This window comes from Pleurodeles waltl, chromosome 8, assembly GCF_031143425.1.
Source record: "Pleurodeles waltl isolate 20211129_DDA chromosome 8, aPleWal1.hap1.20221129, whole genome shotgun sequence".
Classification (NCBI taxonomy): Eukaryota; Metazoa; Chordata; class Amphibia; order Caudata; family Salamandridae; genus Pleurodeles; species Pleurodeles waltl.
The window spans coordinates 871,310,843-871,338,314 of record NC_090447.1 but is presented as its reverse complement, the minus strand read 5'-3'; the positions used below and the strand labels follow the sequence as shown (position 1 = coordinate 871,338,314).

The 27,472-nt window shown below is 44.8% G+C and overlaps 1 protein-coding gene across 7 annotated transcripts in view; it reads right to left on the bottom strand.

The window, feature by feature from the left end:
* SHROOM2 (shroom family member 2) overlaps positions 1–27,472 on the bottom strand; it is a 675,938-nt gene that overhangs the window by 7,230 nt on the left and 641,236 nt on the right. For all 7 annotated transcript variants that reach the window (XM_069205145.1, XM_069205146.1, XM_069205152.1 and 4 more), the window contains one exon: positions 8,877–9,149. In XM_069205145.1, the coding sequence (XP_069061246.1) occupies positions 8,877–9,149 (273 nt within the window). The remainder of the gene's footprint in view (positions 1–8,876; positions 9,150–27,472) is intronic.

Below are 27,472 nucleotides of genomic sequence, written 5' to 3'. Positions count from 1 at the left end.
ATTGCAAGAAACGCACCTCACGCAGACAGAGGGCACAAGACTGCAGTGCCACTGACAGGGACAACTGTATGTGACTAAATACTCTGCATATGCCAGAGGGGCTCTGGTTTGGTTTAGATCGGATACCCCATTTGTGGCGGAGGAGTGGGAGGCAGATACTGGGGGTCGGTATGTGTTTGTGCGGGGGCGCTTGGACAGCCGTGCGTTATTGCTGGGGTCTGTTTATGCCCCTTACAGATATCATGCCCCCTTTCCCACTGGAGTCGTCTTCCGTGGCTCGTGGGAGGAGACTTTAACAGTGTTTTGGACTTGGACCTTGATCGCTCCTTCCCATCATTACCCACCTCGCCCATGGTGGCGGCAGCACGCTCACTGTGGGAATGGCTCCAACGCTAGCGCTTGGTGGACTCGTGGCATCACCGCAATGCTGAGGCAGGAGTCTATTTATTCTATTCAACCCTGCACCAACTACACATGCGGCTTGACAGAATACTTTGCTCAGATAACCTATGTTCTGCGGTGTTACAGATGGATTACCTTGGCCGATCTCACTATGATCACAATCCCCAGCCCCTACAAATGGAATGGCACACATCCGTACCTGCCGTCCCCACCTCGCGGCTGTGGCCAGAGATGCTGGAGGATGCGCCCTTCAGGGCGTCACCTGGCATAGCTATCGCTGAATACTTCGACCATAATTCAGGCACTGCTTCATCTGGGCTCAATGAATGGGATGCGTTTAAGGTCTACGTACAAGGCCATAGCCTGAGCACACAATGGAGCATGCATAAGTCCATAGAACGTGACTTGACCCAGGTGGAGAAAACTCTGTTGCAGCATGAAAAAAACGCCACCCAAAACTCACTAGATGGCTGGGCATCTGTCCCTGGTTAAGAGGAGGCATTGTCTTAATTATGTAGCTCATTCGGCACGCACACACGCACCTCCTGATAAATCGGGGAGATTATTAGCCTGGTTGATCCGCCAGGATCAGGAGCGCACTCCTATTTTGGAGCTGCGATCGGGGACCAGCGACATGCTCTACACCCAAGGGGAAATACATGACAAACTGACGCACTACTACACAGCCCTATACCAATCGAAAGCGCAGGCAAGACCCGAAACTCTTGTGGAATTATTTTCCTCGCTTCCAATGCCCTGCCTCAAAGATGAGCAGCGGGAGGAACTGGATGAACCGTTAACCTTAGCAGAAATACAAGACAGTGTGCATGCATTAGCTACTGGCAAAACCCCAGGCCCTGACGGGCCGCCAAGAGAGTTTTATAAAACACACTATGATTGCGTCTCGCCTGCTTCGGCTGTTGGAAGAAACACTGTCAGCGACATCACTGACGACATCCCAATGGGAAGCGCTGTTAATATCCCTCCCTAAACCCGGCAAGAAACCAGCGGAGCAGGGGTCATATAGGCCTATGACAATGCTTAACACAGATTATAAATTTCTGGCTAAAGTGTTGCATATGCGGCTGTCACCTCTGGTATCTCACCTGATCCAGCATGACCAGAATGACTTTGTGCAAGGGCGCAGCAGTTCTCTGAATATTAGACACCTCTTACAGGTTATGAAGTATTCTAAGCAGAGATGGCCTGGAGTGGGCTGCCTGGTGTTGAATTTGAAGAAGGCCTTCGACTCCCTGGAATGGCCCTTCCTATTTGATGTGTTGCGCCAGCTGGGTTTTGGCCCCGGCTTTTTAAGGCTAGTGAAACTGCTGTATGCACATCCACAGTTCAGGGTCAAGACCTCAGTTCAGCTACCTCAGAGCCGATCACCAGGGGTGGGCAGGCGAACTCAGCAGGGCTGCCCCCTCTCACAACCGCTGTTTTCACTGGTGATACAGCCACTGGCGCAAAACTACACCGACTAGGGGAGGCTTGGAGTATTCCACTGAGGGGTGGTGGGCATGTCATGTCCCTCTAAGCAGATGATCTCCTCCTGGATTTTAGAGACGTCTCTAGTGTCCCCGAGGAAGTTGAAGGTATACTTCGATGTTTTGCTGCACTGTCAGGATTACGGGTCAACTGGATAAAGTCACACCTCTTCCTTTTTAACCCCCGACTGGCCAGACCCCGGCCTCACTCTATCAGGTGTCCTAATTCCCTGGCAGTCCATGTCAATTCAATACTTGGGCATTAATGTCTATCATGCGGTGGAGGACCTATATGACGGAAACCTTTAATGGGCGGTGACATCTATCTGTACCCAAACGACTTTCTGGCAAACACGGTCGCTCTCTGTGATGGGACGAGTGGCGCTCCTGAAGATGGTAGTCCTCCCCTGGCTGCTTTACTACAGCTCCAACTTACCTTTGCAAATCCTGGCTAAACTTTTCAGGGAACTGGAGTCCGGAACTAGGGAACTTATCTGAAATAAAAGCAGCTGTAGCGTGGCACTGACAAAAATGTACTTGCTGCTGGAAAAGGGTGGCCTGGCGGTACCAAACATGGAACAGTCTTATTTGGCCTCCCAGTTGCAGTGGGCGGCCAGGTGGCTTTTTGGATTCCAACTATCAGACACAGCCGCGTTGACACCACCTTGGTCATTATCTGCGGTGCTGCACCTGTTCCTCCTGAACACACGTCCTCAGACACCAGGCTCGCTCCTAGTAAGGGTGGTACATTATTGTTATCGCAGGAGCCTGCACCTCACACATGTGGTCACTCCGTATGTGCCAGCTCTGGCTCTCCTGGGCACACTGCGAGGTGCGCAACACACAACTTCGATGGCACACTGCTAGGCTGCATACATTGGGAGACTTGTATACTGAGGTGAGTTAACCTCATTTGCTACACTAGTAGAGAAGAGGGGCCTGCAGTTCTTACTGTATAACTCCCTGGTGGCATCGCTGTCTCGGTGCTGGGGGACATTTCTGCTGAACCGCAAATGCATATCTTGGTCTCGTACATGCACGTTATGAGGCAGGGTAGACATTTAGTACTTTGGTTCTCGGAGGCACTGAGGATGAACACGATCACACCTGTGCTGCGGGCTGCTTGGGAGGGTGACCAAGCTAGGCCCTGTACAGATAAGGAATGGGAAGCTGCCCTGAAAAGCCACATTAACATCCCATGCAATGTACGGTTTCAATTGATTGAATTCTACATATTCTATAGGGCATTTCTCATAATCAGTATTTTCATCACGTGGACGCAGCCTGCCCTTGCTGCGCATTGGTGGCAGTGGACTTGTAACACATGTTATGGTCCTGTCCCTCATCATTTTCTTACTGGCGGGCGGTGCCGGTGTAACTTTTGATCTGCACGGCATGTACATGGCTGACCACGTGGGAAGCATGTATCCAGGGCCTTTTCCCTAGGACTAAAGGACCGAAAGCTTCCACAAGAATCCTGGACCTGGGCCTCTTGACGGCTAAGCGACTCATCACCAGGAGATGGAAGTCTGCAGAGCCTCCTTCAATAGAATCATGGAAAAGATCATTTATGGTATGGGCAGAGGCAGAGGGTATGGCACTGTAAATACAAGACAGCTTGGAATTGCATAAAATTCCCCTGGCCTTCAGCTGGGACGCAATGGTGCTACAGCTACAAGAGCAAGGGCCTGATACAGATGCAGCGAATGTGGACACTGTAATGATGGCAGAGGGTTGAGTTGGTTCAATGTAGTCCCCTTTGGGCAGCGGGCTTGGCCCCAAGACCACCGGTCCCCCACCACCGGAGGGGGTGCTTGGCAGAACAAATCAAGTTGGGGCCCAGGGCCATGCGTTGGCATGACGCGATCAAGTGACTGGGAACGGACATGGGGGTGGGTGGGGGCAGTTGGGGGGCATCTTGGGGACTGGATTCCGGACAAGGTTAATGTTGTGTTGTTATATTTTTGTATATGAGAATCATGCTGAATCTTATTCTCTTTGATGTATGATATACAACAGCCACCCGATGAGTAAATATGTTGATGTAATAAGTTTTCCATGCTGACAAAATCCCGCAGGTTGATGCCAAGTGTTGTTATATAGTCCTAAAAGGTCCCCACCTCAGCGTTGCTTGTACATCTTACCTGCCAACAAATGCAAATCTTCTTGTCACCTAGCATGATTGAAGTGAACTCTATGCCATAGACGTTGCAATTCTAGCCCTCCAACTGCGATTGATGAATATGATATGTTTATCTATCTCTCTGTATAAAAATGAATAAAAAGATTCAAGCAAAAGAATGCAAAAACTTCTACAATTTAAGAGTTTTCTAAGTAATCTCTAATATGGATGCGTTTGTAGCTGCCTTTCAAAATCATGTTTTTAAGAATTTGGTTCACTTCCAAAATGCACCATATATTGCTTTCACAGTACGCTGGTCTTTCACAAATGAATTCAGATTTGCAATTCGGGTGAGGCACTCATCATGGAGCAACCTACAGGTACGTCTTTCCCAGAAACCTTAAGTCTTTTCCCATCCAGTGGTCAGATGTTTTAACTTCAGTCTTGCATAGCCTACCCAGCAGACCACAGTTTGGGGACTCTGCCAGTGTTACCACAGAGCTGAGAGCTTGTCTGTCATACAGGGCACACAACAACTCTATTGACGGTTCTCAATGAACAAGGACCGAATCATAAAACCAGGTCACTTTTTTTTTCCTCATAGATTTTAAACAAATCTCATGGACTCCTGAGGAATGGGATTCCTGGACCCTTGTATACACTAAACATGGCTTGAATATGGTTTCTGAATTGAAGATTGCCGATCTTCAATCACAACAAGCATTTGCAATGCAATCGATCTTGCATTTGCTCCAGTTAAAGCAATTGGCGTTGTAAATTCCTAACAGGACTTTTCTTGTCACATAAATTGAAAATAATAAAAAGTAAAACACTAGTTGAAAAAAGCAAGCTGATTCAAAGCGGCCTGGCCGCCATGAGCGCAAAGGAGAGACATAAAAGGTAAAGCTTGCCCACAGTCAAACATATCAGCAATCGTGCAATTATCCACGTCAAACATATCAGCAATCGTGCAATTATCCACGTCAAACATATCAGCAATCGTGCAATTATCCACGTAACAGGGTCAGTCTGCAAGTAACAATATCTCTTCAAGGACCGACAAACGTAAAGCATTTACCAATGATAATAAAGGATTTTTGAAAGGCAAGCCCACGAACGAGTGAAAGTGATGGGCGTGAGGTGGGCGTGTTTAAAAGCCCATAATACTAACAGGTCAAAGCTCTTGCACGCTGGACCTGAAAAGTATGAAGCATGTGACGTGTATGTCAGCAAACAGGAAAGCAGACAGATTAATTGGAACACAAACATGAGAGTCAGAAAAGCTGATCTGAATTGCAGCCCTTAAAATGAAGTCTAGTAAAAATGACATGCATCATGAGATGGTGAAAAACTTCACCCTGGTGGAAGGTTACTTAGGGAAATCGTGTGGGTGGCACTTTGCTAAACTAGGATATGTGTAAAATATGTCTTTGCTTCTAGATGTAACATTTTTGACACAATTCCCTGTACTAGTCATAAGATGGGAGCTTTCTCCCTAAACAAAGAGTGGAGAGGGTTGCAGTTATAAACACATTGTTGCTTCCCATTCACAACGTTGGGAATAAAGGTAGTGGGGGCTGGTGAACTTTCAAATAGCTGAGTTTTAAATGCCTTCACTGGATGGTCCAGAGTGACCACAGTGAGCTAGCCCAAAGTCCCTGAGGTGACTGTGGGGTTTTCCCTCTGCAAGATATTTTTAGCAAAAACAGCAGATGCCAACCACTGCGCTTGTGGCATTATCTTTAATCTATCTGAAACCCCAAAGGTGTAATAAGTTGATTTGAGGAGGAAAAATTGAAATATACTAAAAATTTGATTCTGCAAAAGCAGAAAGAGAAAAGGTGGAGAATATTACAAACTGCTCCAGAATATGCCCTGCGCAGACGGGGCTATTATGTTTTTCTAATTTACAAAATACAAAAGCACAGTGGCATAGTAAGGCCACCTTGGGCCCTAATGCAAGCAAGAAAACGCAGCCTACCTGCCCTGGTTAGCTGTAAAAAACGTCAACTAATTGGGGTGAAGAGGGCTCCTCACACCACAGGGCCATGGTGCAACTGTTGCACTAGTGATAGCTACACTCCTGATTTAAAAGGACAGAGCTCAAATGTAATCCCAAGAACAGCAGCTCCGCTGTCCCACAGTATTTTCTTATCACCAAAGAAAAAAAAATCCTGTTGCATGGAATCTGAAAATCTGAAAACTGTGTCTTCCACAGTCAGATTATTTCACTAATTTAGCAGATCGTTTGTTTACAGGTCTTTTAATATCTGGCCTGGATTATTTCACTAGTTTAACAGATAGGTTTAACAAATGCAGTGTAGTTCACATATGTTTTTTTCACTCGCAAAGAGGCAGATCTTTAAGCAGCGCAGTGAGGCACATTTCATCAATCTTCTTTTCCTCTATGCTACTACCTGCAAAACAGGTTTAAAGGCTGTTTCAAAGAAACAGGATGATCTTTCAGTAGGAGCAAACGGTTTTGTAACAAAAATGGTAAGAAATAACTTTGGGCTAGAATGTGGTTCTGATGAGTTTGCCTCATATTTTTGCAGGTCCCGCTGCCATCTGCTATATGAGACAACAACAAGGTGATGGATGGAATGCTTCAATTGATCTCAGCCACCGACAATCACTCGGGCAGCATCCCAACCCATAATTTTTCGCCCACCATGCTACCTTAGTTTGGGCCCAGCCATATGCAAATCAGTCATGACTCTGCTCCTCATGGGAACAGTCCAACCACACTGCCAAAACCAGGTCCTTCCTGAACCGGAATACAAACAACCTAGGACTGGTTTTGCCCTGAAAAGAGTGCATCAGTCAGGTACAGCTTTATTCCAGTGGCATAGTGAGCACAGGATCCACGACTGGGCATACTCATTGCACTTAGGGTGTCAACTGCAGCAAGAACAAGGTGATGGACAGAATGCTTGAATTAATCTCAGCCACTGGAAATTGCTCGGGTCCGCACCCCAATCCATTGTTTTTCCCACACCATGCGAGCTAAGTTTGGACCCAGCCAGCAAACTCTCAGAACAAACGAATGTTAACTGTAACCGGCGTGAGATACTGTGCAACGATGGGCAGTTAAACTAACAGTATTGGGATCAAGCGAATCCTTGAATTCCAAGATGCATTCAGCTCTTGGGAAGTGGAGCCCCTTTTTCTGCATGTCAATAGCTATATCTTGGCAGATCAAATCGTCAAGAAGTGCTTAAAAGCTGATCATAGATGACCATAGAAACTGAAGACATTTTGAGATCGGTAAAGGTCTGATTTGCACAATTGGACTGTTTGCGACTGCAAAATAGTCTACTGTTACGTACCAAACACAAATTGCAATTCAGTACAATGTGACAGAATCACAGTTTGGGTTTGTGACACCATACTGAATAGGTATTTGGAAAGGGAGTGTTTAGGGCGTCCCTTCCAAACAGTGATGTACTAATGCTTTGAGACTGAAATGTGACATGAATAACTTTACCAACTACACAAAAGTAGTGGTAACCCATTTGCAAACGTGAAGAGGTCTCCAAAGGACTGCTGCCCCTTTGAGAATGTTGATAAAAACATTCTTAAGAATAGGAAGTGTTCCCATGAACTACTGCCTACTCTTAAAAAAAAAAAAGCTTTTAAAACTTAATGTTATTTTTTTTAACGCATCCCATTTCCCTCTAAGGAAAACGGGCTGCATTTAATAAAAAAAGATTGCTTTATTTAGAAGCAATTACAGACGTGGTCGCCTGATGACCCCTGCAGGCCACCATCTCTGCCATGACAGTGAATTGTAGTGGGTTATAATTTGCGACCTATCTCATGAATATTCATGAGGTATGTCAAAATAGCAACCCACTACTATCCAGTATTTTGGGAACCAACTTATTAGTACATACATAGGTCGATTTGCAAGACATCGCAAAATTCGCAAAATACCATACTGGTTGCAAAAATACTGGTCACAAATTCAACTAGTATTTTGTGAGTTTAGTACATGTGGCCTGCCGGGTCTTGCTGCCTTTACATTGTTGAATGAAGATCTTCCATATGTTATTCATTACCTTTTTGTTTTTTTTGTTCAAGAGGAACTTGTTAATCGCTTTTTTAATTCCCACCTCATTAAGCAACCGTAACTCATTTGAATTAATAGTTGTTTATTCATATATAACACAAAAAAGTATGACGTAGTGGATTCACCAAGCCTCTACATCACTTTGGTAGCTTCTTTTAAAGTGTAAGATAACGCTGCAACTTGTTGATAATCTGTTTAAAATCAAGAAATGCAGAAACGGTATGAGGGAAGGAGGTGTAGTCACTTGTATGCATTCATGCATTTGTTGTACTAGCCACACAATGTTCTATATGAACAGCTGTGAGAAGTAGTTTCTGTTTCTGCTACAAAGGGTCAGTCAAACCAGTGGTGGGGAATATGAGACCACCATGACATAGGAATATCTAAATATACAGCAAAGGTAGATTAATCTATTAGATTAAATACAACTGGAATACTGTTGGAAGCGTTAATGCAGACTAGCACTAGGGGAGATGATTAAAGACAAGAAGTGTAGGAGGTCCACACTGTTTGAAGGTGCCATTCTGCGCTTGTCAGCTTTCAGTTCCTCGTACTTTTACAACATTTGTTTGTGAATTTATAGTTGTGGCTATAGTGTAACCATAGTTCCTAGTAAAAGGTAGACAGTGGGCATATTAATACCCGTCAAATGCACAGAACAAGTTACTACCAAACATGCCATGCACTTTAGTAATAAAGATTTCTATTGCAATTATTAAATATGCAAATAAAAACCTGGTTCCGCAGAAGCATATTTAACCCCTGAAAACGACTGCTACAATAGTGAACTTACTCGCTCTTCTGGAGAAGCATTTTCATCCAGGTTATTGAGGGCATTTTCCACTCTGGCTAGCCTCCCAGACAGAGACAGCAGCAGGTTGACTACTTTGTCCAAATCCCCGATGAACATTCTGAACTTGTCAAACTCATTTGGCTTGCAAACTTCTTGCACAATGGCCTCCACCTCATCTCCCAGGCAATTGTTCGCCTGGATATCTTCCAGCAGTGTCTCACGAGCATCGCGCAAAACCTGCAGCTTTTTACTGATGCTGTCAATCAGCTCTTGCTGTAAGAAATAATGACAATGCAAATTAGTATTAAGACAAGAGTGTATTAAAATTACACTAACTTTTCTCCCACTCTCCTAAGAAGAGTTGAGAAAGTCTATGTCTACATTTGACAAATGACTGTATTGTTTGTTCTTGAAGAAACCTTCTTTTGCAACAAGTCTTAAAAAATGTATTCGCATGTTGAACACCTTCTGCTTTCATAATCCTGAACCCTTGCCCTTGCAACCAGTTACTTAATGCAACCCACCCTTTCCTAAGGCACAGTGCTAAGCGTCCCTAACAAATAACAAGGATGACAGCCAGTCTCTCACCACACTGTGTAGATAAAGGGCTTGGATCTTCCTGTATGTCAGTGAAGATGAGCCAAATAAAGGGAATACACCTTAATTATATGATTTGTGCGTCCACTCCTTTGATACAGCCGTTGGTGAAAGCATAAGTATGGCACACAAATTCTTCAGTCAAAGCATGGACCAAAACACTAGTGTAGACCTCAGGGATTGGATGCCCAAGTGCTCCAAATAATTTACTGAAAAATTACAAAGTGAGTGCAGTAACATATACTTAACTGCACAAAATGTGGTTTACATTATGAAACGTATTTATTTGAAACTGATCTTAAAGGGGAACACAGAAAACGAATTGGGATATAATATAATACACACTTTTCCAGAAGACAGACACGTTATTTGATTTTATTCATAGCTTCAGCAGTATTTTGTATTGTTAGTTTAGCCTGGTAATAACAAAGGCTTAATGAAATTTAAGACATTAGCTATGAATGAAATTACTTAGTTGCATTTTTTAGATAATCTTGCTCCAGCAGAACATTGATAACAAGAAAGTTACTGATCTTAAGTTAATAACCTCAGCCCACACACCTTCAACATCATCCATATTATGAAACGGGTAATTCATCACCCAAAAGACAACCATACAATGTTTAGAAAATCCAGCTTCAAAACAGAGACTGATTATAGTTTAATTTCTGATCATATGCTAGTTATACCTTGGTTTGATTTACTGCTTTAAATGCAGAAGAACAGGAATTATTGAAGAATGGGAGCAATTTAAGTAGGAGCTGGCCACATGGGGAGGGTCTGGACAGAGGGCAAGCTCATTGCCCAAATCATAGTGTATGCTGGATGCAGGGTCTGGCCTACGGACAACCGCTACTATGTAAGTCCCATGCATAATCTGCGATGGCCGCATGTGCAGGGGTTGGTGCAGACCCTGGCAAGAGGCTAAACCACGTATAAAACGTTTCCTATGTATGGCTGAAAATTATTTACAGCTGCGTTTTAGTGCTTGCGGTGTTTGGATTGCAGTAGCCTAGGCACCGAGTCCAAGTCTTGATGCGGGCTAGATGGAGGGTCTCGCCAGAGGCTATGCCTGAGAAGTCATGTGAAGTGAAGTCATAAGCAGGTCATGATGGAGGAGCAAGTTATAGTCATTTCACTAAGCTTCACTGGCATATTTCAGTGTTTTTTGTATCTGCCTTATGCCAACACTCAGCTATAACAATAACATTGCTTTATCCATTGATTTCTGAAGTGAATTTCTGTTTTTATTTAACATAAATTAAGGTCTTAGCACCTAACTTAAATATAAACCTTTGTTGTATGTAGGGTGTATATATATATATATATATATATATATATATATATATATATATATATATATATATATATATATATATATATATGTATATATGTATATATATATATATATGTATATATATATATATATATATATATATATATATATATATATACACACACACATACATACAAACATTGCTATTTTAAAATTAGGGAATTTGTTATGCGATTGAGAAACTAGGTAGGCTGAGTAAACAGATGTGTAATGGGGACGGTGTTCCTAAGCACACATCCCTCTATTTAACTATTTAGCCCCTTTATTCCTCAACCTATTAAAAACCCATACCTCCTCATCCCATTTTTAATCCACTTTCATACGTACATGAACATCCTAATGAACATTTACTTCAGCCTGCTCCTCAGGAAAGTCTTTAAATTCAACACTCCTATTCCAACAAAATGACATTCAGGATTGCCACACTACTGTCTTGAATACAAAACATTACCACTCTAGTTTTTAACTTGACCTCTGTGGTGAAGTTGCAGTGGATCACTAAGGAGTTAACTGATGGACTGCTGTTGGTCTTGGAAGTATATGCGCCTATCTGCATTTCAGAATGTTTTAGTGAAATGGTAAAGAAGATATTTGGAGCTTACATAAAATGTGTCCTAATTGTAGCTTTCTCGAGCACTGATAAAATTTTCATGACAAAAAGAACCGTCTCATTTTCTTTCTTTCCTGCGGTCTCCTCCATAGGAAAAACTGTTTTACAGCTTTGATTCCATCAGATGGTGTTCAGGTGTGCAAGAGAGGTGTCATAAATACGGAATATTAGCGCTCTAGTTGTTTACTGGTACACTGTGGTGAAACTAGAGTAGAACACTGGGCCATTTGCGATCGCAAAAATGTGTGATACATCTGGCCCTGGGTCTCTAGTTGTCAGAGGTATGCACCCTGTCCAAGAAGGGACCAAATTCCTAGTCAGGTTAAGTCACAATACAACCTAAATTATCCTGTGTTCACCCTCTGGTAGCTTGGCAGAGAGCAGGCAGGCGTAACTCAGAAGGCAATGTGTAAAGTATTTGTGAAATAACTCAAACAGTAACACAGTGAAAACACCACAAAAAGTACTCCACCCCAGGTTATATATATAGACAATATTTATCTGAATAAAATGAGACCGAAACGACAAAAATCCATTATGTACAAGTCAGGATATCACATTTTAAAGGTGTTGATGAGTCTTAATCCATAAGAATCAGTGGTTGTATCCTTTCAACACACAGTATCTGGGATGCGTAAAAAATAACGACACAGAGGAGATGCGTCGGGAAATAAAGCAATGAAGTCCTTGATGGTCCTGAGACTTCTTATAAGTAGGCAAGCGCAGTCCAAGCCCTTGGAGAGCACTTGGGTGGGAAGGCAGAAGTCGTTCAAGCAGAGTCAGGGGTCAGCAGGTGGTAGGGCAACAAGCAGCACAGCAGTCCTTCCAGAAAAGCAGTCCAGATGAGTCCTTTGAGCAGCACGGCAGTCTCTCTGACAGAGTCCAGTTGCAGGACAAGAAGTGTCTGATTTAGAGGGTCACAGACCTAGTATGTATACCCAAAAGTGCCTTGGAAATGGAGGAAAGTTCAACGAGTGGGTTTGAGGTGCATCAGTTCCCCTTTCAACCCAGCTCTGTCTGCCAGGAGATGTGTGAGAGGGGTATCAGCCCTGTGTGTGAGGTCAGGCTACTAGTCTTTGAAGTGTGTGAGCCCCTCCACCCTTCCTACCCAGGAGGACCCATAGGTATGCAGATGCATCTGAGCCTGTGTTTATGACTGTCTGGGTGGCATGCACAGGGGGGAGCTGTCAACCAGCACAGACCAGATGCGGATTGGAGACAGGCTGTAAGGCACAGAGAGCAGTAAGTGCAGAGAAATGCCTCATTTCTAAAAGTGCCATTTCTAAAACAGTAATGGTAAATCCATTGTCACCAGTAAGCAGGATTTCTCACTACAATTCCGACCACACCAAACATGACAAAGCAACACCTTTCAGATAGGAACTTACCACTTAAAGGGAATTTCCAATGCTGGCCTAACAGAGGAGCAGGCTTCACAAGAGTGAAAAACGACTTTGGGAGTTTTTCATTACCAGGACATCTAAAAACTTAGAAGTACATGTCCTGCCTTTTACTTACATGGCACCCTACCCTATGGGCTAAGTAGGGGTGACTTATATGTAATCAAGGGGGGATTTTAAGACTTGGTGAGTAGTTTTAAATGCCAAGTCAAAGTGGCAGTGAAACTGCACACACAGGCCTAGCAATGGCAGACCTGAGACATGGTTAAGCGGCTACCTATATGGGTGGCACAATCAGTGCTGCAGGCCCACTAGCAGCATAGAATTTACAGGCCCTGGGAACATCTGGTGCACTTTACTAGGGACTTATAGGTAAATTAAATATGCCAATTGGGTACGAACCAATGTCACTATGTTTCAGGGAGAGAGCACAATCACTTTAGCACTGGTTAGCAGTGGTAAAGTGTACAGAGTCCTAAAACCAGCAAAAACAAGATCAGAAAAAATGGAAGGAGGCAAGGAAAAAGTCAGGTAAGACCACCCTAAGGCTGTCAAGTCTAACAGGGGAGCAGAGTAAAGTAAGTAAATGTTTAGTTAAAAGGTTTTTCAACTGAGTGGTATCTTGTAGCATAACACTAGTGAAAAGTAGCAAGGAAGCTCAAAAAATAAACTAGACTGCATATGTAAAGTTTCCAATTCACTACATGAACAACTAAAAGACATAACAAATAAAATAGGTAAAAAGAAAGAAAACACATTAAATCAGATTGTCACTCTGTTGTTATAGTTAGTGTTCCCAAAGACATCCTCTGATATTGCCTCCCTAATAACTTTCCATCTCTTGGACGAATCACCACAAAACTTCCTAGACCCATAGCATTTAATACATTTTGAGACAGTGTAAATTTTTGTCGTGAATTGTTAAGGGGGTACAAAGATAAAAGAGGGTCCCAAAATGCATTTTTCCGCCAATGCATTTTCCATAGGCTACTGTATTTAACGTAGCACAAAAACTGCTGAATGGATTTACATGAAATTTGCCAGTATTATACATTATGGTGCAGAGATGATTTTTTGGGGGTACAATAGTTAAGTATTTTCTAAGTTATAAAGCATTTAAACTCAGGACACCTGTCACTGGGGTACTTTAGCAGAGTTTCTCTAAATTTTGTGAAAATATGTGCCGTACATGTAATCTTAATAATTAAAATGATATAAAAAATGAATACATTTCCCTACCTATTACCATTTTAATGAAGTGGTAATACGTAGGGTCCTACTACTTACCTTTATCTAAGGCCCTAACCCTGAACACAGCTTAAGTGTAGTATAAACAATATGGCTCCCTTTTCCTTCTAAAAAAACAGCCATTACCCAACTATGTACTAGCTTGTCATCGCCGTGCCCCATGCTGTATTGCAGAGTTATTACGGTATACCATGGCCCAAAATATAATATAAGGTCTAGCTGTATTATTGGACTGCGGTACCCTTGTGATACTCATGGTGTTACATGGGCAGTGGAATACTTAAGTCAGATTTAAAAAGGAATGCAAGGCCACTATGCATGGCCCTGGGTGATTGGTAAATCTGGAAAAACGCAAGGCAGCACAATTCGTTGTCTTGTGTTACTTTGCAAACCATAATATACATTGCTGCTTAATGTCCCATACATGTGTATGTTACTCCACTATAGCCACTCCACACTATTCCACTCTATGCCACTCCACTGTACAAGACTCCACTCTATGCTATTACAGTGTACGTAATGCACTGTATGCCACTCTAGTCTATGTCACTCCACTGGACACTACTCTACCATTCGCAACTCCACTCTATGCCATTCTACTGTACGCCACACCGCTTTATTCTACTCCAGTGTATCCCCCTCCACTCCACTCTATGCCATTCCACTGTATAATACTCTATTTTATGTCACTCCAGTGTATGGCACTCCAGTTTACGACACTTCATTCTAAGCTATTCAATTGGACCCCACTCCAATATACGCCAGTTCACTGTATGCTATTATACTCTACCCCCACGCCACTGTACGCTACTCCTCTATACACCACACCACTCTACTGTACAACACTCCGCTCTATGTCAATCGATTCTATGCTATTACACTGTATGCAACTCCACTCTGCGCCTCTTCAGTGTATGCCACTCCACTGTATGTCACGCTGCTGTACGCTACTCCAGTATATGCTATTAAATGCTACACCATTCCACTGCATGTCAGTCTACTCTATACTATTCTACTGTGTGCCACTCCACTCTACATCACTCCAGTGTAAGGCTCTCCACTCTACGCAAGTTTGTTCTATGGTATTCGATTAGACCCTACTCTAATGACTAGCATGCCACGGTATGCTATTACACTCCACCCCATGCCACTGTGTGCCACTCCAGTCTGCTCCACTCCATTATATGCTACTCTATGATACACCACTTCACTGTAATGCCACTCTACAATATGTCACTCCAATATATGCTATTCCACTCTAAGCCATTCCACTAAATACTACTCCGTTGTATGCAACTCCACTCTACGCCACTCCAGTGTATGCCATTCCACTCTGCCTCACTGCAATCTACGCTACTCCATTGGACACTACTTCATTGTTTGCTATTACACTCTACCCCATTCCAGTGCACGTCATTCCAGTCTACACCACTTAACCGTACGCCACTGCATTGTATGCTACTCGAGTCTACGCCACTCTATGTACTCCACTCCACGTTATTCCACTGAATGCCACTCCAGTGTACACCACTCCACGCCACTCCATTCTATGGTAATCTTTTAGAAGCCACTCAATTCTATGCCAATCTAGTACATGCTATTTCACTGTACCACACTCCACTGTACACTACTCCAGTCTACACCACTCCGCTGCACGTCACTCTTCTCTGCTCTATTTAACTCTCCCCCACTCCACTGTACTCCACTCTACACTAATCTACTGTACGCCACTCCATTCTACACTATAACCAAACTTCAATTTTTGCCCTTCTACTTTATTGTATTCCACTCTACCCACTCCACTGTACGCCAGTCCACTGTATGCTATTACACTTTACCCTACAATACACCACTCCAGTCTAAACCACTTCACTGTATGCCACTCTACTGTGCACTACTACATTATATTCTTTTACACTTCAAACCACTCTTCTGTATGCTATTACACTCTATGCCACTTCAGACTACGCAAATCCACTCTATGCTATTCAACTTTCTGCCACTCCACTGTAAGCTACATCACTCTACGCCATGCCAGTGTACTCTCTTCTACTCTACATAACTCCCCTCTAAACCTTTACTACTCTCTATGCCACTCCACTAGACTCTGCTCCACTCTAGAGCCCACCACTCCGTTATCCAAATTTGCACTCAACTCTATGTCAGTACACTCTATTGTTCAACACTCTTCTCAACTCTACAACAGTGTTGGAACACTGTATGACACAGACGTCCAATCTACGGTATGAGATGCCACTAATTTATAACACTTTCCTCAACTCTATGCCACCCCACTCGACGTTAATCAACTGTACCCTTCTCCACTGTACACCACTCCACTGTACACCACTCCATTCTATGTCATTCTACTTTATGTCACTCCACTGTACAGTATTCGACTGTACCCTATTCCACTGTATGCTACTTCACTTTACAGTATTTCACTCTACGCCACAACAGTGTAGACCGCTCCACTCCACTCTATGCCACTCACTTGTATGACACTCTCCTTCAATCTATATAACTGCATTCTACAACAGTCCACCACACTTCATGGCACTCTATGACATTCTCCTCCACTTTGTAAATGTATACTCCACTCTTCAACTCCATACTCCACTCTAAGCCTGTACACTCCAATGTACAACACTTTATTCCACTATAAAACACTTTTCTATAGGACACAGCACTCCACTGTATTGTACTAATTTGTAATAGTTTACTACCTATGCTACACCAGTAGACTCCGGCCCATGCCACTCTAATCTACAACACATCAATACACTATATTGCACTTTCCTCCACAATGTTACACCACTCCACTCTACTCCACTGTACAAGACTTTACATCAGTCTACGCTACTATGCAACAATCCACTCTAAGCAGTTCCACTGTTTCACACACTACTGTACTCTATGAACCTCCAGTCTGCAGCACTATACTACATTTTATGCTACTCTTCGATTACTTAATCCTGTTTATACCCCTTCATCCACTGTACAACATTGTGCTATACTGTATGCCACTGTACAACACTCTATGTCACTCTAGTCCACTATACGACACTGGGCTTAACTCTTTGTATGCCACTATACTCCGCTTTACTTCACTCTAACATAGTATTACACTCTAATCCACTACTGCTATGTCTGCCACTCCACTCTAAGCCACTCAATGCCATTGTACTCTTTAACACTACATCCCAATCCACTAAATCACACACTGCACCACTGTACTGTACACCACTCCACTCTACAAACATTAATTAGACTGCATGCCACTCTACAGAAGTCTACATCATTTCCCAATACTGTACAATACCTCATTACACTGTACTGTACAACATGGTACTTCAATTTATGACACTATACTCACCTATATGCTAAGTCACCATAATCTATGACATGTCACTCCACTCTATGACACTTGACTCCACTCTACACTGCCCCACTCCATTGTACTCCACTCCCTTTATAAACTCTACACCACTGTACTATACTCTGCTGCTGCTCCACTGTTCGACACTCTACTGTATGTAACTCCACTCTACAACACTGTACTGCATTCTATGCCACTGTACTACACTGTATGATGCTCAACAACACACCACTCAATTTCTCTCTATGATACATGACCACTATATGACATGGCACTCCACTCTACGTCACTCTCCTCCACTGCACTCTACGCAAGTCTACTTGACAATACTCCACTTTGTGATATTCCACTTTACCCTACTCTACTCTAAAGCACTCTACAGTCTCCAACACCCTACTCTACGGTTCGGCATGTCAATCCACTGTACAACTCGCTGCTCCTTTCTAAGATACTTCACTCTACTATATGCAACACCACACCACTACATTATGTAACGCTTTACAACACTGTATGATGCGCTACTACACTCAATTATATAATCTACAATACTCCAGTCTATGACAATAGACTTTACAACACTGCCCTCCTCTGTACTGTATAACACTCCACACAACAAACCTACACTTGCAATACTGGCTCAAGGATTTTAAACACATTTTTATTAAAAAAGTTTTTTTTAAAACACTGAACTTCAATGAAAAAAACAAAGGTTAAAGCTTAGTTATAGTTAGGAAAACTTTCCATATACAAACAAAGTTCAAACTACGCAAACTTTAGAAATTCTGTTTATAACTTTTATTTACAATTTATCCACCACCTTCAAATTATTTTAAGTAGCAGACCTTATTACACACTCTTTTCAGCTCTCTAACCAGACAACACTAACTATAACTCACCACTCTACCATGCGCTGTGTAGTGAGAAATAATGTAATTTGAGATGCTATAAGAGTTGTTATGAATGCTATGACGTCAAATGCTATAAGGGATGTAGTATGCCCAGGAATAAACAGTTCATGGAAAATGCATGAGTTATAGTTACCGTGAGTGAGATGGCATTCTGTGGGGCTAAACAAGAGTTCTACACCTTTCTTGACATGAATTAATATATATGACTCAAAAGCTTTGATATTTTCTCTCAGTTTCTGATTAGAAATGCCTTTAAGTTGTTGAAAATGTGGTGTATACGGATATGTCGGGTATATGGTGCTGTGGGCAGATTGGCATTTTATCCCTTGACCAATAATTTGAGTCTGTATATTCCAAGATGGTGCTGGGTTTACGATGCTCTTAGAACAGTGACCCTTTCCTGAAGCTTTGCTGATTTCCATGGCAATGGTGGTTTTAATGGACACTGATGGGTGGGTGGATCATTTGCGATTAAGGCTGTTGCTATAAACCCATTATAAGTTCAGGGCTAACTTCGATCCTGATCACACCGTCCAACACACACGGTGTCACCCGGTGAGAAGCCAATATCACACAGTATGCACAGACTTAGCTGGATACCTGCTCTCTGCAGGGGTTTCCAGCTATCTGTGTCGAGGCCCTACTCAGCCGATGTCCATTACAAGGTGCAAAAGCCACACCAGGAAATTGGTGGCACCCTCAAAAGCTTGTTTTTTGTGTTTGAGGGGGTAGGGGGCTTTGGGTGCAACTGTAGGCAGTGAATTTAAAAGTGCCTCAGGATGTGCTCGGCATTAAGCCCCACTATCTTCGAGGGCCGGCCCCTCTCCTCACACAGTGAAAAAGTTACACAAGTTGGGAGGTCTGCCAGGCGCAAACATTTATTTACAGGCTGTTAGACTTGGCATCCTTAAGATGGATTTACCCCAGTCTTTTTGCCTTTAACCTCCTGTTTTGTTGTTGTATCTTTTTGCTGGGCTTAGGACTCCAAGCACTTTACCACTGCTAACCAGTACTAAAGTGCATGTGCTTCTCCTCTAAGCATTGTAACATTGGTGTATCCACAATGAACAAGTTACATACCTTCGGTAACAATTTATCTTGTAGATACATATTCTGGTTGCTTATTCCTTACCTTAGAATTTCCCCCAGGCGTCAGACTGGATCTGGAGATTTTTCATCGAGCAGTACCCTTGTGTGCCGTCAGGTGGTGTCGGTCGAATCTGCGTGCGTCGTGGTCACTGTGATGACGTTGCGGTCGTATATAGGCGCCAGCCCGGCACGTTGACATCAGTTTCTTTTCACGACTTTCCATGCTAGTAGCGCGGAGCCATGAAAAACACTGAGAATGGTGCGCCAGAACTAGGGCCCTGAAAGGGGAACCCTGTGCCTAGAAATCAGTTCGCAATGCGGGGAGGATGGGCGAGTCGGTAAGGAGTTTGCAACTAGAATATGTCTCTATCAGATAAATCATTACCGAAGGTAAGTAACCTATTCAAATGATAGAGACTTCTACTTGCAGATCCCTTACCTTATAATAGATACCCAAACAATATCATCATCAGCAGTGGTCTGTGCACCAAGATCATACTAGAATGTCCTGCAGGACCTAACGACCAAAGTAGCCGACTCTGCAGACCTGACTGTCCCGGCAATAATGTTTTGTGAAAGTCTGGAGGGATGCCCACGTTGCTCCATGGCAGATATCCAGGACAGGAACTCTGCATGCTAACGCTATGGTGGCAGCAGTTGCTCTGGTAGAGTGAGCACGCAAGCCTTCAGGGCGTTGCTTCTTTGCCAAAGCATAACACATTTTGATGCAAAGCACCACCCAATGCTAGATGGTGCACTTCTGCACCGCTTGCCCTTTTTTCGCACCCACATAACCTATAAAGAGTTGATCGTCCACCCGGAAATCTTTAGTACAATTGAGGTAGAACACTTTTTTGGATCCAGATAGTGGAGTCTCTCCTCTTCATGAGAGGGGTGTGGAGGTGTGTAAAAAGTAGGCAAGGTGATGGAATGGCCTACATAATAAAAGGCATAACAACCTTAGGAAGAAAGGAGGCCCTGGTACGAAGCACCACTTTGTCAGGATGGACAGATAAAAATGGTGGCTTAGAAGAAAGAGCTTGAAGCCCATTCACTCTGTGGGCAGAAGTGATGGCAACCAGGAAAGCAGTTTTTAACGTGAGGAGCCACAACATTCAATTGTGAAGTGGTTCAAAAGGGGCACACAAAAGGTAGGTAAGGACCAGGTTTAAATCTCATTGTGGCATAAAAAACAGGGTCGGAAGAACCAAATGGGTGAGTCTTTTAAGGAACCTCCACACAATGGAAGACTTGAATAAGGAAGGTTGGTTTGGCAATCTGAGAAAGGCCAAGATGGCAGATAAGTAGCCTTTAGAGGAGCCCAAAGGAGAGCCCTGTTGGGCAAGAGAAAGGATGAACAGGAGAACCTCAGACAGAGGTGTGAAAAGGGGATCAACAGACTTGTTGGTACACCTTTCCACAAATTTGTGCCAACAACAGATGTATACCAATTTGGTGGAGGGACGCCTGACTGCCAAGATAACATTACAGACTTCGGGTGGAAGGTTGAAAGCTGTCAACCGCTGCTGCTCAATCTCCATGCAAGAACGCAAAGACTGGATAGGTTTGGGAGGAGAATCGCCCCCTGCTGCTGCGACAGGAGATCCTCCCGAAGGGGCAGTCGGATTGGAGGATCCATAGCCATGATCAAAAGCTCTGGATACCAAACTCTTCATGCCCAGTCCAGAGCCACAAGGATTAATTGGGCCCGGTCGCTCTTGATCTTCTTCAGAACTCTAGGCAGAAGTGGTATTGGAGGGAGGGCGTAAAAGAGGCCTGAGCTCCACTTGAGATGAAAAGCGCTGCCGAACGAGTGCCGCCTTGGAAACTCCAACAGCTGACATTGCGTGCTGTCTGCAGAGGTGAGTAGATCTAACCATGGCTCTTTCCACTGCTGAAAGAGGCATTGCACCACCTCTGGATGGAGATGCCATTTGTGATCGATTATGCATTGACGGCTGAGTTAGTCTGCTTTGGCGCTGAGAGAGCCTGCCAGATGTTGAACCACGAGGGTTATGCCCTGGTGTTCCAGCCACGTCCAAAGGCGTAGAGCCTCTTGACAAAGGGTCCCAACCAAATTCCACCCTGCTTGTTGCAGTACCACATGGTGGGGGTGTTGACCGTTAACACCTGCACCACTTTCCCTTTTCGAGAGGGAAGGAATGCTTTCAATGCAAGCCTGACCATCCGGAACTCCAAAAGATTGATGTGGAGTCTGAACTCCGCCAGAGATCAGAGACCTTTGATCTCTGCCTCTCCCATGTGGCCAACCCATCCCAGAAGTGACGGATCTGTTACTACTATAAGATCTGGGAAAGGAGAGGGATCTGCTGTTGACCCAATCGCAAATCAAAAGCCACCACTGCAGATCTTGCGCAGTTCCCTCTGAGATTTGGAGGTTTCCCTGATACTGCGCCCACTGGAGCTTCAGGTCCCACTGCACAGCCCGCTTATGCCATCTGGCATTTGTCACCAGCAGGATGCCATAAGATCCACTAGCTCAGAGTCATTCTCACCGAAATCCAGAGTAGAGGCTTAAACATCATAATCATAGCCTGAATATCCTGGACTCGCTTTTCTGGAGGATGAGACCGAAACTGCACTGTGTCCAGAACAGCTCCAGTGAAGGGGAGGGTCTGAGAAGGAGTCCGGTGTGACTTCGACATGTTTATAGTGAACCCCAGCGAGTGCAGAAGGTTCGCTGTAGCCTGAAGGTGGGAGACGACTGTCTGGGGTGTACTTGTCTTCAATAGCCAGTCGTCCAGATAGGGAAAGACTGAAACCCCTAACCTGCGTAGATGAGCTGCAGCCACTGCCATCACTTTTGTGAACACCCAGGGGGAGCTGAGAAGGCCGAAGAGAAGCATGGTATATTGAAAGTGTGCGTGACCTACCACAAATCGCAAGTAGCGGCTGTGGGCAGGCAGGACATGTATATGGAAGAAAGCGTCCTGCAAGTCCAACACAACCACCCAGTCTCCAGGGTCCAAGGCAGACACGACCTGAGCCAAGGTGAGCATTTTGAACTTCTCCTTCCTGAGGAAGAGACTGAGGGTCCTGAGGTCTAGGATAGGGCGAAGGCCCTTGCCCTTCTTGGGCACCAGAAAGCAGCGAGAATAACAACCACAACCTACTTCTGGTGCAGGGACCCTCTCTATGGCTCCCTTGGCCAAGAGAACTGTGACTTCCTTGCGGAGAAGTGCCAAATGATCCTCCGATAAACAGTCGTAAGACAGTGGCATGCTCGGAGGTGTAGTCTTGAAGGGGAGGAAGTAGCCCCTCCGGACTATATGCAAAACCCACCGGTCCGTCGTGATGGATTTCCAGTGGGGCAGGTGATGGTGGATCCATCCTCCAGGATGAGGCGACTGACTAGGAGGCTTTGGAGGCTGCAGCAGGGCAGACTGGGCAGACCTCTGTCTCCCTGACCCACAAGCCCGTGGGATTCCACATCCATGGCCACGCACTGGCTTAGTAGATTGTGCTGCTTGATGGTTGGTAGGGAAAGGATGTGGGAGGGGCAAAAAGTGGACTGTGCTGGATGAGGGGCTGCTGTGAGGCCAAGGGACCGAGCCATAGCCCAGGACTCCTTAAACCGCTTGAGCAAAGACTCTAATTTGCCTACAAAGAGACCGGTGCCATCGAAGGGCATGTCCATTAGAGACTGTTGAATATGCCACGAAAAGCCGACGTGCTCAACCAGGCATGGCGCTTTAAGGCCACCGTCGACGCAACCGATCTACCCATTGAGTTGGTCGTGTCCAGCTCACAACGGATCGTGAACTTGGCCGCATCCCTCCCACCAGCAACAGCTTGGGTGATGATGGCCCGAGGCTCCTCCTGGACCTGCGGCAACAGTTCCGTGCTTGTATCCCATAAGGAATGGGTGTAGCAGCCCAAGAGACATCCAGTGTTTATGGGCCACAATGCCAGACTGGAGGAAGAAAACATCTTCTTCCCAAGCTGATCCAGTCTTTTTGATTCCCTATCTGGGACTGCGGATAGGAATGTGCCAGATCAGGAAGAAGCCTGGATGACAAGATTCTCAGGTGGTGGGTGTTGAGACAGGAATTTAGAGTCATTCGGTGCAGGCCGATGACGGCGGGTGATTGTCCTATTTACATGAGCCCCTGTGCAGGGTCTAGACCACATACCCAGAAGGACATGCGTGAGGGCTCCATTGAAGGGTAAAAGAGGTTCAAAAGTGTAATGCCCAGGCTGAAGCACCTCAGTCAGGAGGTTAGTCCTGACCACCACAGAAGGAAGCTCGAGGCCGAGGATCTCAGTCGCCCTGCTGATTACCACAGAATATGACATTCCCTCCACCGTAGCCATGGTAGGGGAAGAAAGCATGCCAGTGTCTGGAGATGAATCCAGACCACTAGTCTCACTCAATTCCTGTGCTCAGTCCAATTCAGAGTTGTCTAGCTGGTATTTCAGAGTTGTCTAGCTGGTATTCCAGAGGGTCCAGCGACCCCTCCAAACTTTCCCCACATCCATACTTATAGTAAAAACCAGAATCCAACCTGGGGTCCGAAGTCCCTATCGAAGACGGATCTGGCGTCGAGAGACATTGTTCCGGCTCCGGGTTGTCGGGATCAGTCGACTGTGGGTCCAACTGGCATAAGGAGCATTGATATCTTTGCCAGCACCGGGGAAGATCGCCTTGGCACGACCGGCACAGATCAGGTGGAGCCCTCAGTAGCCGAAGCCGCCAACATGGAACCTGAGGGGCCCCTATCTGATCCCCCCAAGCTCTAAAGGTGTCGCGGGGTGGTGGTGGGGGTCGGTCTGCCCAAAGATGAGGTGCATGGCCTCATAAAACTTCTTCAGCTGGGCAGGGGATGCTTGGGCTCCCGGAAAGTCAGGGAGGTGCGGAGCAGTCCCAAAAGTAGGCTCTGTGGAAGGCAGTCTAGAACGTCGACGATCTTCCTGCATCGCATTGGCTGAGCGATGGGGCGAAGTTGAAGAACGTTTGGCTGTCTTCAACTTCTTATTTTTATGACTCAAGTGTCCCGAAGATTTGGAATGGGACGCCAAAGAGTGGTGATGACTCTGTGAGTAGTCTCATGACCTTCCTCTAAACCGAGACCAGTAGCGATACAGAGTCGTGAGCTGGCAGCCATGAGCTTTATGGACTGCTCCCTCAAAGCCTTCGGGTTCATGGCCTGGCACTCGGAGCACAAAATTGGGTCATGGTCGCGCTCCAGACACCATAAGCACACAAGGTGTAGATCCGTCACCGACATCATTCGGTGACAGGAGTTGCACGGTTTGAACCCGGTCTTCCGTGACATCCCTCGACGCACCAAAAAGTAAAAAATTACAACAAAAATGTTGAAGTTAGTCAGAACATGACTACGGGTAGCTCTTCTCTGGATCTGCGCATGGCACAGAAAGAAAAGAACTTTTGTCAGTGCGCTGGGGTGGCTCCTATATACGACTGCTACATCATCACAGTGACCACAACACCAACGATGAATGCGGAGTCGACCGACGCCAACTGTCGGCATGCAAGGGTACTGCTCAAAGAAAAATCTCTGAATCCGGTCTGATGCATGGGGGAAATTCTAAGGTAAGGAATCTGTAACTAGAAGTCTCTATCAGATTGGCATATTTAATATACATGTATGTCCCATGTGAAGTAGTATACCTTATACTAAGGGCCTGTAAATTTAATGCTACTAGTGGGGCTGCAGCACTGATTGTGCCACCCACTTATGTACTCCTGTTTATCTCAGGCCTGCCACTGCAGAGTCTGTTTGTGTACTCTCACTGCCACTCCGACTCGGCATTTAAAACCTCTTGCCAAGTCTTAAATTCCCCTTTTCTTACATACAAGGCACCCCTAAAGTAGGCCAAAGGTATGCCAAAGGGCATGGTGCCATATAAGTAAAAGGCAGGAAATATACTTTTAAGGTTTTGTGCCCTGGTAATGAAAAAATCCCAAAGTCGTTTTTCATTACTGTGAGGCCTGCCCTTCTCATAGACCAACACAGGGAACTCCTTGAAATATGTTTAAGTTGTAACTCCTGATCTGAGAGGAGTCATCATGTTTAGTGCTAATCATTGGAATGGTAATGATAAGTGCTCTTCACTGGTAAAGTCACATTTACATTTCCCAGCTCTCACTGCCCTGTGTGACTACAGCCTGTCTCCAATACACATCTGACCGGGGCTAGGTGACAGCTACATTTGTACATTCCCTCCGACACCCACAACACAGGATACTTTACTGTATTTATCTGCATACTGATGGGTCTTCCTGGGGAGGGGGTTGGGACGGGTTCACACTTATACTTCAAAGGGTAGTGACCACAGCCCACACAAAAGGGCTGATTACCTCTCACTGATAGACTGGTGCCGGGACTGGGCTGAAAGGGGGGCCTGTGCACTTCAGAGAAACCTTCTGAAGTCATCCCCCACATCAAAGGCACTCTTTAGTACAAGTACGGCATCTCTGATCCCCTAAATTCAGTAAACTTCTGGACCCAAGGAAACTCTGCTGGAGTAAATACTGCTGTGTATCAGGATCGCCACTCTGCCAGAATTGACTGTTCCCAGGGACTGCTGCTCTGCCCTATTGGGCTGTCCTGCTGATCTCTGCCAATCAACAACCACCGCCAGTGTGTCTCCAAGGGCTTGTTGGCTTGCCTCCTGTTTTTCCCTCGAGGTCTCAGGGACGTCAAAGACCTCATGAACAGCCTGAATCTCTTTCCTGCACCACTCTGCGGATGTGAGCTGCCTTTATGGGTTTCTCCCAGTAAGCGCGGTGCTTCATTGGAATCCAGGACCGCGCGGACACTGTGAAGCGCCTGGGTATCCCTAAGAACTGGCAGACGAGTGGCTCTCTGCTGCAGTGTGCTCGAGAATGGCCATGCCTGAACAAGCGTCCCTGAAGGAGGAGTGACTCTCCACTGCAGTGTGCCCTAGACTGGTGCTTGTCTTTATAAGGGTCCTTGGTGGAGAACCTGTACTGCTGTGTGCCCAGAACCGGTGTTTGATACTCTGAGCATTCCTGAGGTAGGTGCTCTCTACTCAGCCTCAGTGAAGCCGTGCAGCTGTGCGATTCGCCACTGCCTGGGAGCAGGGTTACCCCACAGTAGCTAGCCTACCACAAACAGGTACTGTCTTGCTAGGTCCTTGAGATCTCTTGCTGGTCCCACAGAATCCTGGGAACTTGGTGACATTCCCTTCTCTATCGTAGGCGCGAGAGAACATCTATGAAGCAACTGACATTCACTGTATCCATCTTAAGGATATTATCGTAAAACTTTTATTACGTGCCTCATAAACTTTTAAAGCACTGCTTTTGCATTAATTTCTGCAACAATCGTATCCCCTGATTTATTGATCCGATTTTGTCATTTTGGTCTTGATTTACACAGATAAATACGCTTTTTTTTCCTACACATGTCTGGAGTAATGTTTGTGGTGTTCCCACTGTGGTTATTGTGTGTGTGTTCCACAAATACTTTGCACATTGCCTTCTGAGTTAAGCCTGCTTGTTCTGTGCCAAGCTGACCCTGTCTAGGACTGTGGTCCCTACTTGGACAGGGTACATACAGCTGCCAACTAGAGACCCTATTTCTAACATAGAGCAGTCAGAAAAACAAGTTGTGTGATAACAATTACACTTTGCAGTTATCACCCATTTGGGTCTTGCAGGTCAAATTTGCTGAAATGTATCTGAGAGAAAGCCTATAAAAAAAGCAAACATGCGGAATTTGGTGTGTTAAATGTTGATTCCGAATGTCAGATCTCACTTACAAGATCGAAACTAAGAATATTAATTATTTACCATGTGTAAATACCTCAATCTATTCTTCCTAACCCGTAAATCTGGCCATTGTACTCTATCAAAATAGGAGACTGACAATGAATTTAAGTATTTATAATCCTATATATAAAAATTATTTAGCTCTTCTAAGGGTAAACAAATGTAACTGGTGGAATGCTTGTATTAATCTCACTCACTAGTAATTACTTAGTGTTGCACTCTACTACATTGATGTTTTAGACATTATGC